This window comes from Ornithorhynchus anatinus, chromosome 10 (genome assembly GCF_004115215.2).
Source record: "Ornithorhynchus anatinus isolate Pmale09 chromosome 10, mOrnAna1.pri.v4, whole genome shotgun sequence".
Classification (NCBI taxonomy): domain Eukaryota; kingdom Metazoa; phylum Chordata; class Mammalia; order Monotremata; family Ornithorhynchidae; genus Ornithorhynchus; species Ornithorhynchus anatinus.
In genome coordinates this window covers 41,682,399-41,708,348 of record NC_041737.1, presented here as the reverse complement: position 1 = coordinate 41,708,348, position 25,950 = coordinate 41,682,399, and the positions used below count along the sequence as shown (strand labels likewise).

General features: G+C 41.5%; 1 protein-coding gene across 2 annotated transcripts in view; it reads right to left on the bottom strand.

Moving 5' to 3' along the window:
• The window catches only part of KCND2 (potassium voltage-gated channel subfamily D member 2), a 382,809-nt gene that overhangs the window by 13,706 nt on the left and 343,153 nt on the right, over nt 1-25,950 (bottom strand). For both annotated transcript variants that reach the window (XM_029074204.1, XM_029074205.1), the window contains exon 3: nt 1,768-1,930. In XM_029074204.1, coding sequence (XP_028930037.1) covers nt 1,768-1,930 — 163 coding nt within the window. The remainder of the gene's footprint in view (nt 1-1,767; nt 1,931-25,950) is intronic.

Here is a 25,950-nt window from a genome sequence, read left to right as displayed (position 1 = left end):
TTTGCTTCTGTGTTCTCTCTCTCGAGCTCTTTAGGACCTTGTTGTTGGCAATTTTTTTTTTATAGTATATGTTGGTGCTTGCTATGTGCTAGGCACTGTTCTAAGAGTAGCAATGGGCTAGATACAAGCTAAGCAGGTTGGACACAGTCTCTGTCCCACACAGGGCTCATTCTCTTAATCCCCATTTTACAGATGAGGTAACTGAGGCACATAAAAATTAAGTGACTTGCCCGAGGTCATGCAGCAGATGTGGTGGAGCTGGGATTAGAACCCATGCCCTTACTGGGCATCTGCTGTATGTGGAGCACTGTACAAAGTGCTTGGGAGAGTAGAATACAACAATAAACGGATACATTCCCATATCTACTTCAGCGCTTAGTATAGTGCTTGGCACATAGTAAGTGCTTAACAAATACTTCCAAAAAAAGGAAAACAATTAACCACTGGGAACAGTGATGGAATAGTCATTACAGTACCCGTGAGAGAAATCGCATCCCAATTCACGGACATCTTTTGCATCTGCCAATCCTTTCACTGGAATTGTTTCTCCTGTTTGCTTCAATGTTTTCTTTGAAATCATATTAGTCGTCAGGCTAGCCAAGTGCATTTTGGTGCGTGGGAAGGAAGGCCACAGGCTCTGACCCCTTTCTGGTTAGAAGGGAAGGCCAGGGGAGATCAGAGAAACCATGGCTCCCAAGTCACATGTGGCCTGTCTACACTGACTCTATGACTCATGGTGTAAAGCTAGGTAGCACGTGCCTTATTATTTACCATTTCTCTGGGCTGGTTGGGGTGTGGGGTAGAGAGGGCAGGCTGCAGTGCACTGCTGCTCCAGCCCCTGTGGCAGTCCTTGGCCTTGCCCCTGTCCCACCCACTACCCCAGACCCCTCCCCAGATTCTTCTCCTGCTGTCTTGTGCCTACAGCCATGCTCACTGGGAGGGGGAGCTGAGGAAAGGGGAGCTTAGTCTGAGAGGAGGTGGGGAGAGGAAAGAACTTGTTTTGTTGTCTGTGTCCCCCCTTCTAGACAGTGACCCTGTTGTTGGGTAGGGATTGTCTCTATCTGTTGCCAGATTGTACTTTCCAAGGGCTTAGTACAGTGCTCTGCACACAGTAAGTGCTCAATAAATACGACTGAATTGCCCGTCTGTCCTCTCCCACTTCGGGAATACCTGCTCTCTTGTCACTCACTGCCATCCGAAGGAGGTAGGACGGCAAGGAATCAATCAATCAATGGTATTTATTGAGCTCTTAACATGTGCAGAGCACTGTACTAAGGGCTTCAGAGAGTACAGTACAATAAAATTGGTAGACACGATGATGATGTTGGCATTTGTTAAGCGCTTACTATGTGCAGGGCACTGTTCTAAGCGCTGGGGGAGATACAGGGTCATCAGGTTGTCCCACATGAGGCTCACAGTCTTCATCCCCATTTTACAGATGAGGTAACTGAGGCACAGAGAAGTTAAGTGACTTGCCCAAAGTCCCACAGCTGACAAGTGGCAGAGCAGGGATTCGAACCTATGACCTCTGAGTCCCCAGCCCGTGCTCTTTCCACTGAGCCACACTGCTTCAGCTTACAGTCTAAGTTGCATTCTCCTTCATTGGAAGACCCAGTCTTCCCCTCCCAGGGACAGGGAGAGGGCTTGGAGGGAAGAATCCGCCTTCCCAAATCCAGGCTGGGCTCCAGATCGATTAGGACAAAGTGGAAAAAGCCACGCGAAGAGGCAGAGATGCTAAGTCAGAAGAGGAAAGAGACCAAATCATACCTTCTGTGCTCTGCGCTTGTCTGCACGTTGGTTCTGGTGGTAGATCCGGCTGAAGTTTGAGACAATCACTGGGACGGGCAGAGCGATGACCAAGACACCACTTAGAGAACAGATAGACCCAAAAATCTTCCCAGCTATGGTCTTGGGTACCATGTCCCCATACCTGACGGAGAGAGGAGAAATGTACTTAGAAAGAAAGCCTGGCTAGAACGTGACACTGGTTAGCATGTGCCTTTTGCAATCGGTCAGTCATTTTCTTCTTTTTTTTCACTGCTGCTCTCCTCACTTATATTTTACCTATTACCGTGGAACCGAGTTCCCCAGAACAGGAGCATTTTTTTCCGGCAAAAAACAATACTACCGCTACAGATCTTTTTAGTAAGGGGAAAAAAAGGCATCCAAGGCAGAATGCATGCAGACCTCTCCAATTAATACCTTATCTAGATGCCTTTGCACTTGCCTTTCAGGTTGATGCTGGATACTGTCTTTCTATACGGGCTGATTCAGTTCAGATAAAATTGAAAAATTCTCTTTGTCATTCTATTCTATTTGAAATGTTATGAAATTGAAATTAAGAGTTGATGCACAAAGGGAAATAATAGTGATCCTCTTATCTTGAGAGCTCAGTGGAAGACTCAAATCCATCATATTACAAGACATTTTCAAATACCGAAATGGAGGACAAACTTATTTCAAAAGATACACTGTATCCCGAAAGGACTGTTTCTTCCTTTTGCTTAGCACTGCCAGCAGATCCAGTGCTGGCCAAGCCTGAAATGCTCCCATCATATTTACTGAGCACCCACTGTTCATTCATTCATTCAATAGTATTTTTTGAGCGCTTACTATGTGCACAGCACTGTACTAAGTACTTGGGAGAGCACGATAGAGATAGAAGGCATGTTCTCTGCCCTCAAGAAACGTACCATCTAGAAATGAAGAAAAATAGATGTCACTCAATGGTATTTACCGAGTGCTTACTATGTGCAGAGCACTTTACTAAGTGCTTGAGACAGCATGATATAACAGAATTAGCAGACACATTCCCTCCTGCCCAAAATGAGCTTTCAGGCTAGGGGGAGGGAGTAAATGCCTAAAGAGTTGAGTATGTAAGTTGATCTGTGCAGGACTTCTACGGGTGTGTGTGTGTGTGCATGTACATATATACATACACATATATATATACACACACCACACACATACGTATACAAGTGTGAAGGTGGTGAACAAGGCCCAAAGTGTCAGGAAGAAATGTCCTGGGGAGAAGAAAACTGAAATAGAGGAAGTCTGCTGGAGGAGGTGGAATCTTTGAAGATGGGAAGAGCTGTGTTCTGGTGAATTCAAATAAGATGAAATACCAGGCAGGAGAAAGGGTCGTTAGCAAGGGGTAGGAGGTGAGAGAGAGGAGAAAGAGGCCCTCCTCATTACTTAGAAAAGATGTTGGTTTTTTTCAGTACTTATTACGTGCCAAAGCAACGAATTAAGTGCCGGGATATCAAACAATAGCACCTGTATTAGTTTGCAGACATAGGAGCAAAATTGTGCTTTGCTGGGACAGATCTAATAGTATCTATTCTCTATAGGGTCCAGTGGCTTCAGAACAACCAAAACTAAGGTGGGCTCTTCCCATTAATCAGTAAACTCTTTAATTGTATTAATTCCTAGTTAGACTGTAAGCCCAAGGTGGGACAGGGACTGTGTCCAACTTGATTATCTTGTACCTACCCCACAGCTTAGTACAGGGCTTGGCACAGAGTGAACACTTAAACATTACTATTACTATTATTATTATTACCAGATCCTATTTTAAATCACTTTTAAATTAGTTACTTTTGCCCTGTGTGTCCTCTACCTGCAGCAAGAGATACTGAAGGAAATAGGTCATCTTATAATCAAGCAATGATCTCTATTGAGCAATTACTCTGTACTGAGCCCCATACTAAATGCTTGGGAGAGTTCAACACATGTTCCCTGCCCACAAGGAGCTTACAGACTAGAGGACTAATAGAATATAATATAGTATTTATTTACTTTATCTATTACTATTATCTATTAACTTTACCTCTACCCAGGAGAAGCAGTGTCGCCTAGTGGATAGAGCCTGGGCCTGAAAGTCAGAAGGACCTGGGTTCTAATCCCAGCTCTGCTACTTGTCAGCTGTGTGGTCTTGGGCCAGTCACTTAGCTTCTCTGTCCCTCAGTTTCCTCATCTGCAAAATGAGAATAAAATCTCTGTTCTCCCTCCCTCATAAACTGTAAATCCCGGGTTAGACAGGGACTGTCTCATCTGAGTATCTTGTCCCTATCCTAGTGCTTAGCATAGTGTTTGGCACATTGTAAGTGCTTAATGAATACCAATATCAGCATAGGAAATTATAGCAAGAGCAATCTATTACAATAGATACAGGGAATATTCTAGACTTTAAACTTCTTGTGGGCAGGGAATGAGTCTATCAACTCTGCTATACTGTACTAAAGTGCTAAATACAGTGCTGTGCACACAATAAACACTCAATAAATATCACTGATTGATGGTTGCCTGGAGCTTCTATTTCTTCTAGTATAATTAGAATGATATATTATATAATATATATTATATTATTGCAATGATCATGATTACATTATACATTTTATAATATATTATTAATTATATTATACAACATATTAATATTATAGTATATATTATATAATTCTAGTGTAACTGCTACAATACCAGATACTAGATAATAAATTGCAAGATATTAGATACAATGCCTATCACTATAACTTCCCTTTCCAATTGCTTCTCTATTATAATCCATTCAGCATATATATATATATATATATATATATATATATTATATGAAGAGACTGGGCTTACCCTAACTGTACAAATTAATTTCCCCAGGTACTGGATCTAGCGGGAGATCAATGAATGTGTTTCTCTAAAAAGGGGCTCTGATATTCAAAAAACAGCCATTACCTAATGACCCACAGGTACAGCCACAAAATAATCTGCACTCGATTTCAACTGTAATAATGGGCTCTAATCGCCAGCTAACAAGGTGGCTGGTAAGACTCAATGAGGTCCAAACTAAAAGTGTCTTTTTTAAAGTTAGATGCAGGATTCGGGATTTTGTATTCCAACCCAGGGAAAGTCATTAACTGGTTGTGCTTTATCCTATATCATTTCTGCATTTGAATGTTCTTCTGGTCCCAGTCACTAGACACTGTCTAGTTCCGAGATGAGGGAAATCTGAAAAAACAATTTCTCCTGCATGAGAAGCTGGAATGTTTCAACAGATGGTAATTCCATCGCAACACTGAGCAATCAACCAATCAATCCGGAGTATTGACTGATCACCTACTGTTTGTAGAACATTGAGCTAAGTGCTTGGGAGAGTACAAGAGATTCCGGAGATGTATGATCCCTGCCCTCAAGGGGTTTAATATCTAACGGGATTATAATAGTGGGAGTGATGGGAGATGTGTCCCCAAAGAACTGTTTGCCCACTTCGTTGATGTTCTAGGAGAGAGGCATCCAATCTCATAAGTAAATATGGACTCGTAAAGAAATTACACTGACCCCTGAAATTAAAGTGGTGAGATTAAATTGAAGGATGAAATTAAAACTGTGAGAGTTTATTCTGGGGAAGGGGGAGGTAATTTAAAAGTGGAACTATTGCAAGGGCAGTTAGTTCTGTTCTTCAAAACGCCATCCATGTCCCAACTCTGTCACTCGGACTATTAATTATTTGTCCCTCTGTCAATATTTTTTTAGTACATCAGGGCCACAGAGAAAGAAGCAGCGTGGCCTAGTGTTATGAGCCTGGATCTGTATATTGGAGGAGCTGGATTCTAATCTCGGCTCCACCACTTGTCTGCTGTGTAATCTGGGGCAAGTCACTTAACTTTTATGTGCCTCAGTTACCTCAGATGTAAAATGGGGATTAAGACTGTGAGCCCCACATGAGACAACCTGATTACCTTGTATCTACCCCAGCGATTAGAACAGTGGTTGGCACAAAGTAAGCACTTAACAAATACCATTATTATTACTGTATACTGTATTATTATTATCCTCTCCTCACCGTCCACATCCCTGGAGCAACCATCAGACTTTCTGGACATTAAAACATGCTGGGAAATTATAAATAATAATGTTGGTATTTGTTAAGCGCTTACTATGTGCAGAGCACTGTTCTAAGCGCTGGGGTAAACACAGGGGAATCAGGTCGTCCCACGTGGGGCTCACAGTCTTAATCCCCATTTTACAGATGAGGGAACTGAGGCACAGAGAAGTTAAGTGACTCGCCCACAGTCACACAGCTGACAAGTGGCAGAGCTGGGATTCGAACTCATGAGCCCTGACTCCAAAGCCCGTGCTCTTTCCACAGCCTTACTTCATACTCTATACTGCTTTCATTTTACAAAAAATCTCTATCATGGGCAGAGCCCAGCAGTAAAAATAAACATGGCTCAATGGAAAGAGCCCGGGCTTGGAAGTCGGAGGTCATGGGTCCGTATCCCGGCTCTGCCACTTGTCAGCTGACTGTGGGCAAGTCACTTAACTTCTCGGGGCCTCAGTGACCTCATCTGTAAAATGGGGATGATGACTGTGAGCCTCACGTGGGACAACCCGATGACCCTGTATCTACCCCAGCGCCTAGAACAGTGCTCTGCACATAGTAAGCACTTAAATACCAACATTATTAATACCTGAGCCAGTTTCTGCCTGTGTCCGAGCGCTACCAACACCCTTTGAATGAGAGATAAGCAAGTGCATATAGAGGCAGATTTTTGCCTCAGTTCTAGGGAGCATATCATAAACTATACATTCTAGTTATATTTAACCACAAATTAAGGCAAAACAGAGAAAGGCAGCTAGGGGGGATGTCAATATTCTACTCAGAAAGAGAAACAAGGCCAAATATCCACTAGAGGGCATAAAAGCCTAAAGCACTTCTTGGAAACAGCAAACTGAAAGTTCCCTTAAATTGCTTTACAGATTCCTTATCTTCACCAAAACTATACACACAATTTAAGGGCTTTCCGGGAGGTAGTGTTTTTCTTAAGAAATATTACAAACTACTTAGGAAGGGAGGTAGAGCAAAGCAATCTGCAAAAGTTGTAAAAGCGACAGCAATGAGGTGCTCATCCCTTGGAATAGGAAAACACCAGGAAGAGAAGAGAGAGGTAAGGTGTGGGGGGGGGGGGGGGAATAGAGGAGGAGGCAAAGAGTGTGAGAGAGAATGTGTGTGAATTAATCAGTCAATCAGTGACATTTATTAAGTGGTTATTGTGTGCAAAACACTAAGTGCTTGGTAGAGTACAACGCAATAAAATAGAGACTACTTATGCCCACAAGGAACCGTACAGAGTAGAGGGACAGACATTAAAATAAATTACAGCCAGATATGTACATAAGTGTTGTGGGAGATGGGTGAAAAACAAAGTACTTAAGGGTTACAGACCCAAATGCAGAGGCAATTCAGAAGGGAGAGCTAATAGGGGAAGGGAGAGCTTATTCAGAGAAGGCCCCTTGGAGGATTTAGTAATAATAATAATAATGTTGGTATTTGTTAAGTGCTTACTGTGTGCCGAGCACTGTTCTAAGCGCTGGGGTAGATACAGGGTAATCAGATTGTCCCACATGAGACTCACAGTTAATCCCCATTTTACAGATGAGGGAACTGAGGCACAGAGCAGTGAAGTGACTTGCCCACAGTCACACAGCTGACGAGTGGCAGAGCTGGGATTCGAACTCATGACCTCTGACTCCCAAGCCCGGGCTCTTTCGACTGAGCCATACTGCTTCAAAACAGGCTTTAAAATAAGATGCCTTTTACTATTCAAGTGAACTTTACAAACCTAGGTCTCAAAATTGAGTTTCTGCCCTGGTTTCACACTTCCTTTCTTGCCAAGCTATTTTCCTCTGTTACAGTCTTTTCTCATGCTGTTGACCATAATATAAGCCTGGGGCCTGCGTGTGGAAGCAGAAGATCCTCTCAAAGGTCATACCTGTCATAACGGCTTTCACCTGGGGCCAAAACAGTCTGTGGAAGTATTCATCCAATGGCATCATCACTGAGAGCTTTCGTGAATCTGTTCTTTCCTACCATATTTTGGTTTCTTTGCAAAGACTGTTTTGAGGCTAGGGATTCTTTCAGGGGTTTGTGTTTTCAAGGACAGTTTAGAAACTAGTACCTCACATTTAGTTCTTTGGAGGGATGAGTGCTTTATTTGGTTGTAGAACTAATTTTCCACCTGGAAATTACCTAGACATCTAGCCACTGGTCTCTACCCTCTCCACTTTTTCTCTCTTCTCCTTATTCCTCTTCTTCCCCTTCCAAGCACCTTTCCTCCTCACCCACTCACTGTCTCTCTTTTTTTTCTTCTCTTTCTCCTTCTTCTCCCTTTCTCCTCAAACTCTTCTTTCTCTTGACCCATTTCCTCATCCCCCTCTTGATCTTCCTTCTCCTTCCTCCTCAGGCCCACACTCTCTAATTGCCACCAGAGGCATGACTGACTATTCAGCTAGGATAAAGCTGAAGGACTGCAATTTTTCTTGGATAACTAGTTTTGTTTTCAGATTTCTCTGTTCCTTACTTTTGTCAGGAAAATTCTCAGATTCTTAAATCCCTCGAGGGCAAGGCTATGGGGACTTCAATTTTTAAAGTGTGGAAATCAAAGACTCTGACAGATGCAAAAGGCAGTCCATTTTAATTGGAAAATTTGGATTCCCAAATTCTACTTCTGGGAAGAGATCACTGGCAAAGCATATACTAACCCAGACAGATTTCCATGGCATTAAAAAAAATCCTCTTTTGACAAGAGACCAAAGACTCCATTTGCTTTGAGGATCTATCCAGAACCCAGCCCCCTTCTGCGAAAGAATCAAGATCAAAGCTGCCCAACACCCACGTGAGCAAAATTTATTTTATTCTCCATCTCTGTTTTCCTACCTCCATCTTGTCGTTTTAGGAGGGAATGGCATTAATGGCAGGAATAGGCTGTTTGTTAATGGTATTTATTAAGTGCTGAGGTAGATACAAGCTAATCAGGTTGGACACGGTTCCTGTCCCACAAAGTGTTTGCTTCCAGTCTTAACCCATATTTTACAGATAAGGGAACTGAGGCAACTGAGAAGCTAAGTGACTTGCCCAAGGTCGCACAAAAGACAGGTGCTGGAGCCGAGTCTAGAACCCAGGTTCTCTGACTCCCCAGGCCCATGCTTTTTTCACAAAGCCATGCTGTTTCATCATCATCATTATTATTACCCCTTAGACGGGGTAATCATGAATGTTACATTCTATATTTTGATAGCAGAGATGGTAGTGAGAAGCAGTGTCATCTAGTGGATAGAGCATAATATTTGAAATGAGGAAACCTGAGGGCTATACCGGCTCCGTCCCCTGCCATCTGTGAAGCTTTGGGCAAGTCATTTGGCTTCTCTGTGCCTCAGTTTCCTAATCTGTAAAATGAAGATTAAATACCCATTCTCACTCCCTCTTAGATCACGAGCTAGTTGTACAGACATTGTGTCTCATCTGATTGTTCTATATCTGAACCAGTGCTTAGCAAAGTGCCTGGCACAAAGGATGTGCTTTAAAAATACCCCAATTACAAACCACTAGCAGGCAGCAGCCGTATCTGTTGAACATACACCCAGGACACTGCTACTCTATATAGGTGGGCATTTAATACATGCTTTTAGACAGTGATGACATTATTAACTTCTCCCTCGACTGCCTTCATTATATAAATCAAATACCTACCCCCCCCCCCCGACTTCCAAATGCTATATTCTTCTCTATTGCTAATAAAGATCTATTTGGAATGCCAGGAAATATTTTGTCCTGTGTCTCTCAGCTTGTAAAACGTTGCTTTCTGTATTGGTTCCTCAATTACAATTCAGACCGAGCTGGCTCCCGCACAGATTTTAGATAGAAACAGAAAAGCAGAGCTGACCCTCTAGCTGTTCGGTTATGCCTACTTCCCCGCAAGCCACACAGCTCTTCTCTAAAAACAAATTAAAAACATGAACGGTTATGTTGACAGGCCTGGCTCAAGCAGCAGCATCACGCCATTCCTGCTCAGTTAAACGTATCTGAGAGCTGTCTAATTAGTTTAGGAAATGAGGAAACTTTCAAAGTCCTTGCAAGTGGCAGCCAAGACAACTTCAGAGGAGGATTTCCATCTTGATACCATCCTCTTTGATCATTGGCTAAGGACAGAAAATGTCTGCTCTAGACAGAGTAAGAAAAAACACCAAACATGAAACAATGTTATAAAGACGTCAAATAACATCTGACAATTGCAAAATGTTTTACTTGCTTGCACCGGGGAACAGTAAGTTGTTATAAAAGCTGTTCCCTAGAGCTTCCTAGCTGCAGATGACTAAATGCTGGCAAGTGGTCACTAATTAGAGTAATTTATCTCTGGGTTGCCACCTTCAGAAGATAATCTAAACTGCCATTGGTAATAAGTTAATGAAACAGTGTAGTGGTGAGAATCTCATGGGCCCTTCTTGTGGAATGAATGATGGGCATGAGGAATCGGGTGCTCTGTCCGTTGGAACAATTGAGTGTTTCAAAAGGCAAAATCAAATAAAATCTGTAGATGCGTATTTCTGGGCTTAGCTGTGTCATACTGCTTCAGATGAAAATGATTCTTAAGGCATCCATCCTAGGTGGCCACAGAAGAAGATGTTGGCAAGAAAATGAAAATACGATACTACCAGCGTGTCTGGTTACTCCGCATTTTCATTTGAAAAAAGAATACCATAAGTTAAGGCACATCTATATGGGTTTTCAATAAGAGGAACAGGGATGGACTTGCTTGTCAATATAAAACTCTATATGTAATAACACGGTATACTCAAGCAGGGAATGGTGTTTGAAATGGCTTATTTTTCTCAGCTGAAACACCATAAAAGTTCCCCACGACATCTATTGCCTCTAATCCTGATTAGAAAAGGCTCTATGGAGGCTTGCTAGTTTACAGGAACAAACAAATTAAAAGAGCAATAAAAAAATTCCACTAAAATGTCTATAATTGAGATAGGGTGGAGTTAGGGGTGGGGAAGGGGCTGGACATTTAACCAGAGCTCTGGCTTTTAAAGGCACTGAAATGCAAGAGGTGGCTGAGGTGTGGGGAAGCATTGAAAACATGCTTCTGGAAAGCGAGTCATCTCCAAGGAATGGGCAGATACGGTTGGAGACTCTGGACCATTTCTTTCCATTGATAGTTCCCAGGACTTTGAAATGTGCTTTGGAAGAAGTTCAAGGCTCATTTTCGCATAGAACATTAACAAGGGAATAAGAGGCTACTAACAAAGGAAAACTAGCCAAGTTAAAGAAATTATTCGCTTATTGGGAGAATGTTTTTCCAGCCCACCCTTTCGAAGAAATTCTGCCAGTTTACCTCACAGCTCTCTGCCTCTTTGGGTGCAGTGGGCCTATGGAGATGCGCCTGAGAACTTCATTTCGTGGACAGGAAACCATGGATTTGTCATCTCAATCGCTGGACCCCTCCCTGACTTCTGGGAGCAGGGAGATAGGTTGCTTGGGGTGGGGCTGAATTCTTCTTCCTGCCATGGTGGGAGTGATCTTTTGGTCACTGCTTTGGCCCAGTCAGAAATGGTAAATGGGGGGAAATGGCCATTTTAAGGGTGCTGTCTTAGGGTCAGGATCTAGTCTCCAAATCCTTTGGAATCACAGAACAACCCCATAGCTTGCTCCGAGGGTCAGGAAGAACAAAATAGGCCTAGACGTCTTGATTTCAAAATTGTAGCTCATGGTGGAGAAATTAATAACTTCTACATCTGCTTTGGCAATTTGCAGCAAAGGTGATGTCAGTCAATAATGGCGGAATCCACGGGTTGTGTATATTGTGGGGTGGTTGTTGGTATTTGTTAAGTGCTTACTATGTGCAGAGCACTGTTCTAGGCGCTGGTGTAGATACAGGGTCATCAGGTTGTCCACATAAGGCTCACAGTTAATCCCCATTTTACAGATGAGGTAACTGAGGCACAGAGAAGTGAAGTGACTTGCCCACAGTCACACAGCTGACAAGTGGCAGAGCTGGGATTCGAACCCATGACCTCTGACTCCCAAGCCCGGGCTCTTTCCATATATATATACAGAGAGAGAGAGAGAGAGAGAATATAAATGTGACCTACTGGATAGAGCACAGGCCTGGGTGTCAGAAGGACCTGTATTCTAATCCTAACTTTGCAACTTCTCCTTTGTGTGACCTTGGGAAAGTCACTTAACTTCTCTGTCCCTAGTTACCTTGTGTAAAATGGAGATTGAGACATTGAGTCCCATGTGGGACATGGACTATGTCCAACTGGGTTAACTTGTATCTACCCTAGTGCTTAGTACAGTGCCTGGCACATAGTAAGTGCTTAACAAGTACCATAGAAAAGATAGATGTTTAGGGCCTTCCTTTTTGAAGATATTGTTGCTTGAGTGTAAGATCCTAACCATACGGGCACATTTTACCAATCAATGCAAGACCAAAATACCCTGATACATTGTTGCCACTTAAGTATAGATCTTTGCTGAATGAACAGGTTTATCCAAACAGTACCTGTCTTTATATTTGGGTGGTGAGGCATGACAAGCTGATCCTCTCACTATAAACTGAAACCTAGTCTCAAAATAAGGAGTTCCTTAGAATTCCTAATTGATGATTTCAAAGTCCTAGAAATGTGGTAGACATTACTCATGCTTATAAAATATACTCTAATTTACTTATTTGATTAGAGCATTCACCCCATACTTGCCTTCAAGTCTGTGCGTGTGTGCCCGTGTATGCACGCTTGTGCGTGCGCGCACACACACACACACGCACACCCCCCGCCATTGACCCGATCCAATATGGTAGCAATTGGCTTTCATTTCAGAGTCTAGATAATGATCAATCAATCGTATTTACTGAGCACTTATGTGGAGAGTACTGTACGAAGCTCTTAGTAGAGTAGAATGTAACAGAATTGATAGAGACGTTCCTTGCCCACAATGAGATTATGTGCAAGATAAAGGCACATGCTTACAAACTGCCCCTCTCCTCATCCTAAAGTCAAGTCCACAGCAATTAGGATAACTGAGGTTTCTTCACCATGTTCTCATCTTGCACTCAGTCTTTCACAATATATATTCTCCAGACAGGAGAGATAAGAGAGGTATAAGATTGGTCTCGCCTTTTGGCGTTCAAGCAGTCGTTCCAGTTAGGTGCAGACTAATATTTAAAGTCAGGAAAATGAAGTGGAGATTCTCATATTCTCCAGATTATTGAGGTCAAAATTAGCCAAACATTTCAAGTGACAGTAACTGGGGTAAACCCCCACTTCACTTTGCTAGTGTAGCCCTGTCAAGCTTTTGCAGACTCTGATTAATCTCTTCACTGTCCGTCCCTCAGTCACCTGGACACTCTGCTGCACTTATCTGTTTATTTATTTGGATCTGATTTATTAACCCACTTATTATTTCTATCTCCTCTGCCTCTCTTTAAACTACTGTATAGTCAGGATTGTATGTCTTCTGCCTCCCCTATTAATTTTTAAGTTCCATGAGGACAGGGATCCTATCTTCAACTTCTGCCGTTTGCTCTCATATCTTCTACTTCTTCAGTATATCCCCCAAGGTCTTAGAACACCACTCTGCACACAGTAGGTGCCTAGCGAATACCATTAATAATGAGGGTGACAATGAGTTAATGGAGTCGTAATGTACGTTGGTTATTCTCCAAATGAATTAGATGAAAGTCAAGGACAAAGTGATGAAATATCCTCTAACCCTCTATCAATACCTCAAGGAGTCTAATCTCCTATTTCGGGGGAGTTCAAGCTCACTTAATTTTTACTGATTTTTTTCATTTACATTTTACTTAGTTATGCCTGCCTCCTTGTTTTCTCATCTCCTTATTCAGAAAGGATCATATCTGTATTCTCCCTGAATGATTTCTTGTATCCTCTCCTGCTTTTCTAGTAAATCATGATAATGATATTAATAATAATGATAATTGTCAAATTTGTTAAGTGCTTCCTATGTGCCAAGCACTGTCCTAAACACTTGGGAGAGTACAATTTAACAGCATTATTAGACACATTCCCTGCCCACAACAGCCATACAGTCTAGAGGGAGCTTACAGTTTAGAGGAATGGTTGACATTTTGTTTTGATTTTCAAATCGTTCCAATTACAAGATATTATTATTATGTTTGTTTATTGGTTGTGATTAAAGCAGGCTGAGAGGAAGGCAGGAGCCACCGTGCTCTGAAATGGCCACATATATGCAAAGATCCAGACCTAGTCCGTAAGCCGTATTTTGGCCACATTTGAACTAGGTTCTCCTTGGAGCTCCCCTCAGAGCGCAGTCAGGTTAGTGACAGGTGGGAATTGGGGTTGGAAGTGAGGATGGTAAGGTTATGGGTGTGGGAGAAGGGAATGTATGGGAATGGAGATAATAATAATAGTAATAACTGGTATTTGTTAAGCTCTTACTGTGTGCCAGGCACTGTTCTAAGTGCTGGGGTAGTTACAAGCTAATCAGGTTGGACACAGTCCCTGTCTCACGTAGGGCTCACAGTCTTAATCTCCTTAAGCGCTCAATAAATACTATTGAATGAATGAATGAATTGTTCCAGAGGAGGTAACTGAGGCATAGAGAAGTTAAGTGACTTGCCCAACGTCACACATCAGACAAGTGGCAGAGCAAGGATTAGAACCCAGGTCCTTCTGACTGCCACGGCTGTGCTCTATTCACCAGGCCAGATCCTTAGTATTTACTGAGTGCTTACTCTATGAGAAGTACTGCAATAAGAGTTTGAGAGAGTACAAGAGAATTTCTAATAATATAATAATGTTGGTATTTGTTAAGCGCTTACTATGTGCAGAGCACTGTTCTAAGCAATGGGGGAGTTACAGGGTAATCAGGTCGTCCCACGTGAGGCTCACAGTTAATCCCCATTTTACAGATGAGGGAACTGAGGCACAGAGAAGTTAAGTGACTTGCCCACAGTCACACAGCTGACAAGTGGCAGAGCTGGGAGTCGAACTCATGACCTCTGACTCCGAAGCCCAGGCTCGGGCCACGTGGCCACTGAGCCACGCTAATTTCTAGACACAATACCTGCTCTCAAGAAGCTTCCAGTCTAATGGAGGAGCTTACATTGGGTTGGGAGTAGAGTGAAAGTGAGGGTGGGATGGAAGTGAGGACAGTTGGGACTGGGTTTTTTTTTTTTAATGGTACTTGTTAAGTGTTTACTATATGCCAGGCACTGCACTAAGTGTTGGGGTAGATCCAAGTTACTCAGGTTGTACAAAGTCCATGTCCCACATGGGGCTCACAGTCTTCACCCCCAATTTAAAGATGAAGTAACTGAGGCAGGGAGAAGTTAAGTCAATTAGTCAATCGTATTTATTGAGCACTTACTGTGTGCAGACACTGTACTAAGCACTTGGGAGAATACAGTATAACAATATAACAGACACAATTCCCCCCCCCACAACTAGTTTACACTTGCCCAAGATCACACAACAGACAAGTGGCAGAGCTGGGATTAGAACCCAGGTCCTTCTGACTCTCAGGCCTGTGCTCTATACACCACACTTGGCTGCTTCTGAGCCTTGCTCTTGGCAGCTCAGATTAGAGAAACCAGGAATTGTGGAGCCCGATGTGCTTGTACTGCTCCCCAGGGCTCGGTAGAGTGCCTGCCAAAAAGGAAGCACTAACAAATACCATAATTATTATTAGTATTATGAATTATTATTATTATTGTGGAAGGCTGGGTTGGGCTGTTGGAGTTGTTTTTCATGTTCTTCCTCCTGGCACAAAAAAACCCAACCAGGCTTACAATGAGTAGGCTGCTTAAGAAAACAAGACTTTAATAAGAACAGAAGACCAAAAACAATGCTACACTAGGTCAAACCAATATTCTTTCCCTTTCTCCCAGAGGCCCCAGTGGCTGGGGGACTTCCTTATATCCACCTTCACAGTTAGGATTGTACCTCTATTATCTCTAAATGTTCTCTTGGTCACTATCTAGCATAAAATGCCCTCTTTAAGAAAGTTGAAAACTAGACTCCAAATACCTGGTGACAAGAAACATGCGGATTCTGGCAGTTTTTTGACAGACACTTAGTTTTCTCTAAACAGACACTGCCTATGGGTGACCATGACCGATTTTTTCTTTATCATTTCTTTTTTATTCAAGCTCAGCCTCAGACCAAATAGTCAATGGGAAAGATGATATTACTGACACAATTCTACTTGCTGCCTTCTTGGGATTTCATTCAATCATATTTATTGAGTACTTACTGTGTGCAGCACACTATATTAATGTGGATTTGACTATAGTAAGAACAAAACATTTAACCTTGTGTAGAAAATAAAATTATTCTCTGCATCTTACTCTTTCAGGAGTGCTTCAGAAATCTGAAAAAAAGTATATTATTTGTCTGTCTCTCTTTAATGACCTTAACCTATGTATACACTGTGTCTCTTTGTCATCCATATCATTTTTTTTAAAATTTCATGAGCATCTTTCCCCAACTTGACTTTTTTCACAGTATTTTCCTGAACTCCTCTATGTACTATGTACAAGTTTCTACTTAAATATTTTTGTTCCCATGAACACTATCAATTTCCACTAGAGTCCCCAAAAAGACATGTAAAAAACTCAATTCTTCCCTTTTCTCATATGTGCCTTGTTCTTGCTATAATAGCTGCTGCATGCCTCCCCTTGAATGAAATATTCCATCAGTGAAGGAAAGGCCATTCAGAACTTTGCCATTTTTAATTTGCTTTTACTCTTCATTGATTTTTCTCAACTGTGAAGAAACTTGAAAATAAAATGCTTTTTCTTCCTCTCACATTGTCGATGTTCTCGTTCTCTGTTAGCTGAACATTGATTTTATTTTTCCTTCTGGCTCTGTCCCCTTGGGATCTTTCTGCACTGCTGCCCCTAACTGTATGCTAGTTGTCGTGGTATTCAAAAAGAGTGGAACTCTGAGGTGGGGCTAGCAAATAGATCAATCTCTCCATCCTATTTATTAAGCACTTACTATGTGCAGACCACTGTACTAAGCTCTTGGGACAGTATAAGACAAAAGAATTAACAGACACGTTCCCTGCCCATAACGAGTTCATTACAGCCTAGAGCAAAGAGAGATAACTGAAGTCTAGTATACAGCAAAACTTTTAATATTACTGTGTAAATGTCATGAAAATAGAAGGATTTTTCGTTATTTTCTAGTGGCAAAATGGATTCACTATACAATGTAGCAGGCTTCTTCCCATACTGGCAAATTCTTGATAGACAAACCTTGGGAGACTAGGCACTTATTTTAAGAAATCGCACTATGGTACATTTGTTTTACAAAAAAACCCCAAAACCAACAACTAATTGACGGTAAGCCTTCAGTTTCCCCAGGGATCTCTGGTATTCCCTGCCTTAAAATCTAAGACTCTTACATACAACCTCCACATTTTGTCTTTCCCTCTCTTTTTCACTAAAAAAAAGAGAGTCCAGAGAATCCAATGGCTTTTATACACTCATTTTCAATCAATCATATTTATTGAGTGTTTATTGTGTAAAGAACACTGTACTAAACGCTTGGCAGAGTACAATGTAACAGAGATGGCAGGGCTGTACTCTGTTCAACGAATAATCCAAGTATCATTCTAGCCAAAATAGTCTTGGATGATAGGAAATTAAAGACCACTTCATGCTACTAGATTCTATTCGAATGCCAAGGTTCTTCTTATGCACTTATCTTGCTGGTTGGGGTAATACAGGAACTCATATTTTCAAACTTTAAAGGGAAATCATAATAGGGAGGGATTGCATTAAGGGCAGCAGTCCATTCTGAGGTCCCACTGGGGCATTCTTTCTGAATATGGAGCTTTAAAATCAACAGCATTTGGGGATTTTGAAAGCCCTTGTCTGGTATCACTGATCTGAATGCAGAAGAGCAGGGTGGCCTAGTGGAAAGAGCACAGGTCTGGGAGTCAGAGGACCTGAAACTCTAATCCCAGCTCTGCCATTTGTCTGCTGTGTGACCTTGGGCAAGTCACTTAACTTCTCTACACCTCAGTTACTGCATCAGTAAAATGGGGATTAAAACTGTGAGCCCTAAGTGGGACGTGGACTTGGTTTAATCTGATTAGCTTGTGTCTACCCCAGCATTTAGTACTAAGTCTGGCACTTTGTAAGTGCTTAAGAAATACTGTTAAAATATAAAAAAAGAAAGGGTCCCAATCAGAATGGTAAGAATCGGTTGTAGACATCCCTAAATTAACCCAGAGTCCCTTTCTCCTTCTCCTGGACCCCCGTAGGAATTTCCTGGTATTTCAAAATTGTCTTTCAAGTAATGAATGTGGTTGAGTGAAACAAGTTCCTTTTCTAGTGGAAGCCATATTTGCACGCCTTCACTTTGATGATGATAATAATGATAATTATAATGGTATTTGTTAATGATGATGATAATGATGGTGAGGGAGTCTCCCATGAGGAAGTTTTGGTCTTGAGATGTCAGACCTGAGTACCTGGATAGTGGAATTGATGATAGTGATGGTGGGTGATGCTAGGAGTGTCCTTTAAAAACGAGTAATTAGACAGACGTCTGGAGGCCACCCGTTACCAGTGTGTAAAAAATTAGCCCACTGTCTCATTTGCTACAATTAAAGATCCTCTCACCTTCTATTTCATATCTATTTAAAGCATTCAAAAGTATGAGACCCTAATTGAGAAGCGGCTAACAATCTGGAAAGAAGCATGACTTCTTTAAATTTTACATGATAAGCTGATTGAAGTGAGAGTTACAGTCTTGATTTCTTATGGTTGCTTTGTTTCCACTTATAAAATGGTCACATTCTCTTGAAAAAGGATATCAGAGGGTCAATATCTTTTGATTTGCTTTTAGCGAGAAATTGTGGAACATAAACACTGAATTGATTGTTGCTATGATTTTTCTCACTGCTCTGTAGGTGACTCACCAAAGACAAGAAATCCTGAAAAGTAACTGAGAAACAATATAGATAATCACAACTGTATGATTGTCAAAGTGATTGATGCATTTTAACTTGTAGCTCAAGAATTTACAAGATTTTCTTAATCCTCTGGGGGGAAAGTAGTTTACCTAACCATATTATGAATCTCCTGAAAATAAATCTCAAATTAATATTAAATATCTGGCATCAAAAATGCCTCCTACAAATTACTTTTAGAATGTTGTTATTAGATTTGATTTTTATCTAAATTCTAGTCATCTAAGAATATAAAGGTCAGGGAAGGTCAGCCCATGAATCTAGATGCTTCCAGGTTGTTGAAATTTTAGGAAGACCAGTAAGCAGAGGGTTAAAATCAGTTCCTAGACAAAACCCATGGATAAGATTAAAGAAATATCAGTTGAGTCAAAGTAGAATCACCGCACCCCAAATCCCACAGCACCAGGACAAAGACCCATTGAAACTGGATGGTGGTAGATCTAAGGCAAACAAAAGTTAGTGATTAAGGGACCATTGTGATATTAGATAATGAGTATCTGCCTGACAGCTGACACCTGAATAGGCCAGAGTCTCTGAACTTGTCCCCTTCCCCGACCAACAGCCTTCCTGGACACGACAGGGCTGGCCTTGACTGGAGCAAGCTCGCTGTGGACCGGGAATGTGTCTGTTTATTGTTGTATTTTTCTCTCCCAAGTGCTTAGTGCAGTGTTGCCTACTCAGTAAGCACTCAATAAATACAAGTGAATGAAGGAATGAACGAGTGAGGCTGGACATGAAGTTTCCAGTCACCAAATGAGTAAAGAGGTAGGATGGAGGTGGAAAAATCTCAAGTGGAGATTCAGCATGGCCTTGTGGAAAGAACAAGAGACTGGGAGGCAGGAGACATGGACTTGAGTCCCAGCCCCACCACTGGCCTATCAACATATCAATCATATTTATTGATTACTTACTGTAAAAAGTGCATGGGAGAGTACAGTACAACAGATGTGGTGGACATCTTCCTGCTTGGGAGAATACAACAGAGTTGGTAGACATATTCCCTGTCCAAAGAAAGCTTACACTCTAGAGGGGCCTAACTGTGTGACCTTGGATGAGGCACTTAACCTCTTTGGGCTTCAGGCCATCTTCACCATTGACCTACTGTGTGACCTTAGACAAGTCACTTACCTCTTGGGTTTCTATTTCCTCATCAGCAAATAATCATTTCAAGCATCATAATTTTTAGGTGGGGAATAAGCACAACATATCCATTATTTATTAGCGAGATCTGTAACTGTGTGGTGACTGCTAATTTCACAATATTTTCCTGCTTTGGTAATTTCCGTTTTTATCATTATTTCAGTAGGAGTAACTCGAAATTCACTTTTAATATCTTTTGCCGTGGGTCTATTAGGATACACATGCTTTCCCCTGGTTCACAATTCTCATGCTCATGCATTTTTATGATGCCACTCTGAAGGATAATCTACACATCAACTGAGACACGACTTCGATATGGGTAGTAGAGTAGGTGCCAAAATTTATACTGCACAGAAGCTTTTGAGACCCATTTAATATAGTCGACTCGGTGCCTCCGATTATCAGGTTCCTTAGAGCTCATTTTAAAGATTCCCAATCTCCACTTATTTCTAAAACAAATAGAATAGAACCTCACATATTGCAGATGTTTGAGGGAGGAAATTACTTTGCTTACTGAGGCAGAAAAATATCAACTTTTTAAAAGTTGGTACTAAAGAAATCAACACCAGAGAGACATATTTGGTGATGCGTGGATCATAGGTTGAAGGGAGAGCTTTATCCTATGATATTGCTTTACCTCCGAGTAATCGCGTTTGAAAGCAAAAAACACATAGAAGATATTTGTAATTAGAATGCTGGTTGACTCATTTATCAGTGTTCAGTGAAGATTGATCCTCTCATCATACACTCTTCCTAGGTGAAAAATGGTGAATCTTTTCCCAATTCAGCATTTACGAAGCAGTGAAACTTTACAATGAGGTTCTTGACTTTTTTGAACTTCAAGCACTCATTTTTTGAAAAAAAACTTCCATCCCTAGGTTTTAATATTAAGGCAGTGGAATTTCATTTGCCTGTCTCCTTGATGTACAAATATTGCCCCCAAATTGCAAACCCATTTGGGTTAAATTCAACCTTAAAGTTGTATAATTCAGCCTGCAGATCTCTCTATGATCAATCTGCCTTTTGAATCAGGGAATACTCATATTGAAGAAAAGAGACCATACATTCTGCCTTAGCTGGGACAGCCTTGGATTTCTTTAGGCTATTTTGAGCAGTTGTAGAAAAAGAAAAAAATTTTCTAGACTGTGAGTGTCCTAGCGAGACAAACTCACTGACCCCGGTTTCTCCTACTCCATTGAAATGCCTGGGAGCATCCAGTTTGGAACACACTGAGCAGAGTTAAGGTTTTGGTTCTACAACATTCTGGGATTGTAAAATATATGTCTCCTCATCTTCTTTCTCTCACTATCAAGGTCATTGAGAGGAAAGGCAAAGGAGCTCCAGTTTGGAGTGGTAATTAGATAACCAGTTTTCAACAAATGTAATCTGGTCAGCCTTTAACAAGAGGACCTTACTTTGGCACTTTGCATGTTCTCCTGTATTAGCATGAGATAATTGGTGAGCATAATTGCTGGAATCAATTGGCTGAAAGAGTCAATCAATGGTATTTATTGAGCCCTTACTGTAGGCAGGGCACTGTACAAAGTGCTTGGGAGTCAAAAATCCAACAGAGTTGGTAGACCCTTCCATGCTACAAGGAGGCTTATAGTCTCGAGGGGGAGACGCACAATGAAATAAATTACAGATAGGTTCACAAATGCCAGAGAGGGGCTGAAGGTTGGGTGACTATCAAGTGCTTAAATGTACAGATCCAAATGCGTGGGCAATGCAGCAGGGAGAAGGAGTCGGGGAAAAGTGGGCTTAATTGAGGAAGACCTCTTGGAGAAGATGTGATTTTAATAAGGCATTGAAGATGGGGAGAGTGGTGGCGTATTTGAAGGTGGAGGAAGTTCCAGGCCAGAAGGAGGATGTAGACAAAGGGTTGGCAATAAGACATAAAAGACTGAGGTATAGTGACTAGGTTGGCGTTAGAGGTGAGACGTGTGAGGGCTGGATTGTATTAGGAAAGTAGAGAGCTAAGGTAGGAGGGGGGGAGCTGATTAAGTGGGACTAGGACTGTGTCCAACCTGATAAACCTGTAACTACCCCTGCACCTAGTACAGTGCCTGGCACATAGTAAGAGCTTAATACCATAATTATCATTATTATTATTATTATTATTAAGTGCTTTAAAGCCTATGTAAGGTTAGTTTATACTTTATGCAGAGGTGGATGGGCAACCACTGGAGGTTTTTGAGGAGATGGCGAGGTGTGGACTGAACATTATTTTAGAAAAATGATCTGGGCAGCAGAGTGTATGAATATTATTAGCATAATCATCATGATCATTATTATGTTTATTAGGTTTAAAATTTATTTATGTTAACGACTGTCTCCCCCTCTAGACTGTGAGCTTGTTGTGGGCAGGGACTGTTTCTATATGTTATTGTATCGTGCTCTCCCAAGCACTTAGTACAGTGCTTTGTACACAGTAAGCGCTCAATAAATTCATATAACCGTATTTCATTCAATTGTTTTAATCATAAAAATCTTCATTTTGCACATGAGGAAACTGAGGGACAGTGAAGTGACTTGCCCCAGATCACGCAGCAGGTAACTGGCAGAACTAGAATTAGAACCCAGGCCCTCTGACTGCCGGGACATGCTCTTTCGACTGCTGCTCTTCGCTTCACATCTGTTTCCACTGCCTGTCTCTCCCCAGTCTAGTAGGGAATCCAGAGGCAGTGAAGTCAGTGAGAAGGCTGATGCCGTAGCTAAGGTGGCTTCTGATAAGTGCTTGGAATGACCATGATTCTGGCCTAGTCCTGGGACTAAACAGGACACCACTTGGGACTTGTACTTTCCCGAACACTTAGTCGTGCGCTGCATACAGTTAAGTGCTCAATAAATTCCACTGATTGATTAATTGATAGAACTCTACATAGACACTATGGCTCACTTTTATGAGCACTTTCTCCTCAGCCAAGAAATGGCCACAGTGTAGACCATCTCCAATCCATGAAGCGAGCCTTTGCCATCCTTACAGTTTCCAAGAAGCAGTGTGACCTAGTGGATAAAGCACAGGCCTGGGAGTCAGGAGGACCTAGGTTCTAAATCTTGTTCCGCCACATCTGCCATGTGATCTTGGGCAATCACTTCACTTCTCTGTTCCTCAGTTCCCTCTTCTGTAAAGTGGGGCTTAAAACTAAGAGCCCCACAGTGGACATGGACTGTGTCCAACCTGATTACCTTGTATCTACCCTAGTGTTTGGAACGGTGCCTGGCACACAGTAAGCACTTAACAGATACTATTTTTAATAACAATAATAAAAAATTATGGTATTTGTTAAGCGCTTAACTATGTGCCAGGCATTGTTTAAATGAACATGAATGCTGTTAAGTCTTTTCCATGTGGCTGTGCTGGTGAGTTAGTCCTTAGAAGGTCTTCCCTCAGCCTCTGAGGAGTTATTTTGGGTTGGAAAGCAGTAAACTGTAAGCTGTACTGTAAATTGAAATATTCACTGATGGCGGACGTTTCTGGATTGTGACCTTGTTTGGCTTCTCTGTTCCCAGAAGCTTTTGCAATGATATTCAGAAATGAGCAGGATGATGTGACCTGCCATTCAAATCTGAAGTGTCTCTTCATAAAAAGAATGAGTTGACTCATTGATTTATTTTCTTATTTGATTGTAAACTTCCCCTTTGAAGTACCACAGGCCCCAGTAGGTTCATCTTTCTATTTCCTTTAAATAACTGCAGTCCTCCAACATTTGAGTTGTTCCACACAAGTACACCAATGACTCACCCTACCATTTTCCCTTACAGGAGCTTTCAGAAAGTTCACTTAGAAAACACACACAACAGCTGCACTATGAAAAATGGAAAAACTTAGAGGAAAATGTCTAGTAAAATGGAACTCATCTCTCTCATCAAAGGTGATCTCCCCTTGCCCGACTCCCACAAGGGGAAATCTTGTCTCCTGCAGAAGTGGAGGAGAGAGAATTATTCCCATGTGGCCCCCAAAACCCACAAAAGGCCAGAAACTCTGTGGTCCACGAAGACTTCTTGTTGCCTTGTGTAATCTCTCTCCTCCTGTCGGGCACTGTGGAAGCAAAGCCTATGGAAACATTTAGAATGATGAGTGGGTTGAGGAGGTTTGGAACTCAGTTATATATTTAGCCCTTTGTGCTCAAAGAAGAGGACACTGCTGGTGAAATTCACCTTTGGGTGTATTTGTGGCTGAAAAAGTCAAAGAAGGAATGACGGACCTGAAATTCCTTCCAAATACTATTTAGCTATGCATTTTAATGCTTCTACTTTGTGTTGTTTGACCTTTAAATCGCCTTGATTGTTGATTTCAAATTGATTGCTTGTAATTAATTTGGTCTATTCTATGTCTCTGTCTTTCCACATGTAGATTGTGAGGCTCTCGAGGAACTGAGACTATGTCTGGATTGGTTCCCTTGGATCTATCTCAGTGTTTACTAGAGAGCTTGGCATCTATAAAAGCATAATAATAATAATGATAATAATAATTAATAATACATCCCCTACTTTTCTCTCTCCAAGGGCTTGTGAATGGCTAAAGGTGAACTTACTTAACTAATTTCCAGTTGACTGAAACAAAATGAGCTGGTACCAAATTGCAGAAATTGAGATCAAGCATAAAAGTAACAAACCAACAACAAAACTGAATCAAACTTCCTAAAAACTGGAATCCTTGAAAATTCCAGGAAATGAAATCACCTTAACCAAAATTGCAGTCGATATTGGAAAGTCAGAGAGAAAGTGGTAGATACTTTCTTTTGGTGTTTTTTGTAATTTGCTTTAAGGAATCTTGGATGATTCTATGATAAAATTCATTAGATCATTCGATTTTAATTGCTTCACTGTGATGGTTTGTCATGGGACTCATAACAATGACTGAAAGCTTAGACCCTTTCACCATGAAAAATAGCCTGTTCAGACAGTGCTGCAGTGCTACTGTGCAAAATCTGCCAAAATTTTCAGGTTTGGAACTCCATAAGGTACAAATTTGCTCTCTCTAGGGGTGCAGGGGGGAGAAGAGAATTTCTCCACATTTTTCTGTATTCTTTGCTGTTTTAGGCTGTTTCCAGCTAGAGATTTTACTCGGATCCCATCACAGGTGCTCTGCTCACGGAGACTAAAAGAGAAGGCAAGTAAAGAGCCAGGAGGTGGAGATTTCTCTGGGTGGGGTGGGTTAATAGTAATAATAATTGGGTGGGATAGACATAAGCAAATCAGGTTAGACACAGTCCCTGTTCTACGTGGGGTCACAGTCTCAATACCCATTTTACAGATGAGGAAACTGAGGCACAGAGAAGTGAATTGACTTGCCCAAGGCCACACAGCAGACAGGTGGCAGAGCTAGGATTAGAACCCATGACCTTCTGACTTTCAGGACTGTGCTCTATCCACTATGCCACGGTAAATGGAGTTGGGGGCCGGGTGGGGCAGGGCAGTGAAACTGAAAATAAGCAGAGCCGAGAGACGGGGACCCGAAATGGCATACACATCACTGAAAAGGAATTAGACCATTTCTGGTTATCCTGACTCATTTTGGATTCCCTCTTTTTACTGAGCCTACGAAAACGTCTTTTTTTCCTCATCATTACTGACATTGATTAAGCACTTACAAGGTTCAAGATACAGTACTAATCACTTAGTTAAACATAAATAGATCATATTTAGATTCAGTCCCTAGTCCACAAGAGACTCACAATCTAGTGAGAAAAGACAACACATAGAACTTGAAAGTGTAAGAAACACAACTAAAGCCAGTTAATATAAAACAAGAAAAATACTACTGGTATGAGAAGCAGCCTGGTGTAGTAGAAAGGGCACAAGGCTGTGAATCAGGAAACTTAGCTTCTATTCTCAGCTCTGGCACTTGACTGTCACTTAACTTCTTTGTGCCTCAGTTTCCACAACTGTAAAATAGGGAAAATAGGGAACTGTAAAATAGTCATCCTCTCCCTTAGAAAAGGGAGCTCTTAGGGGCAAGGATTGTGTCTGATCAATCAGTGGTATTTATTATTATTAGTAGT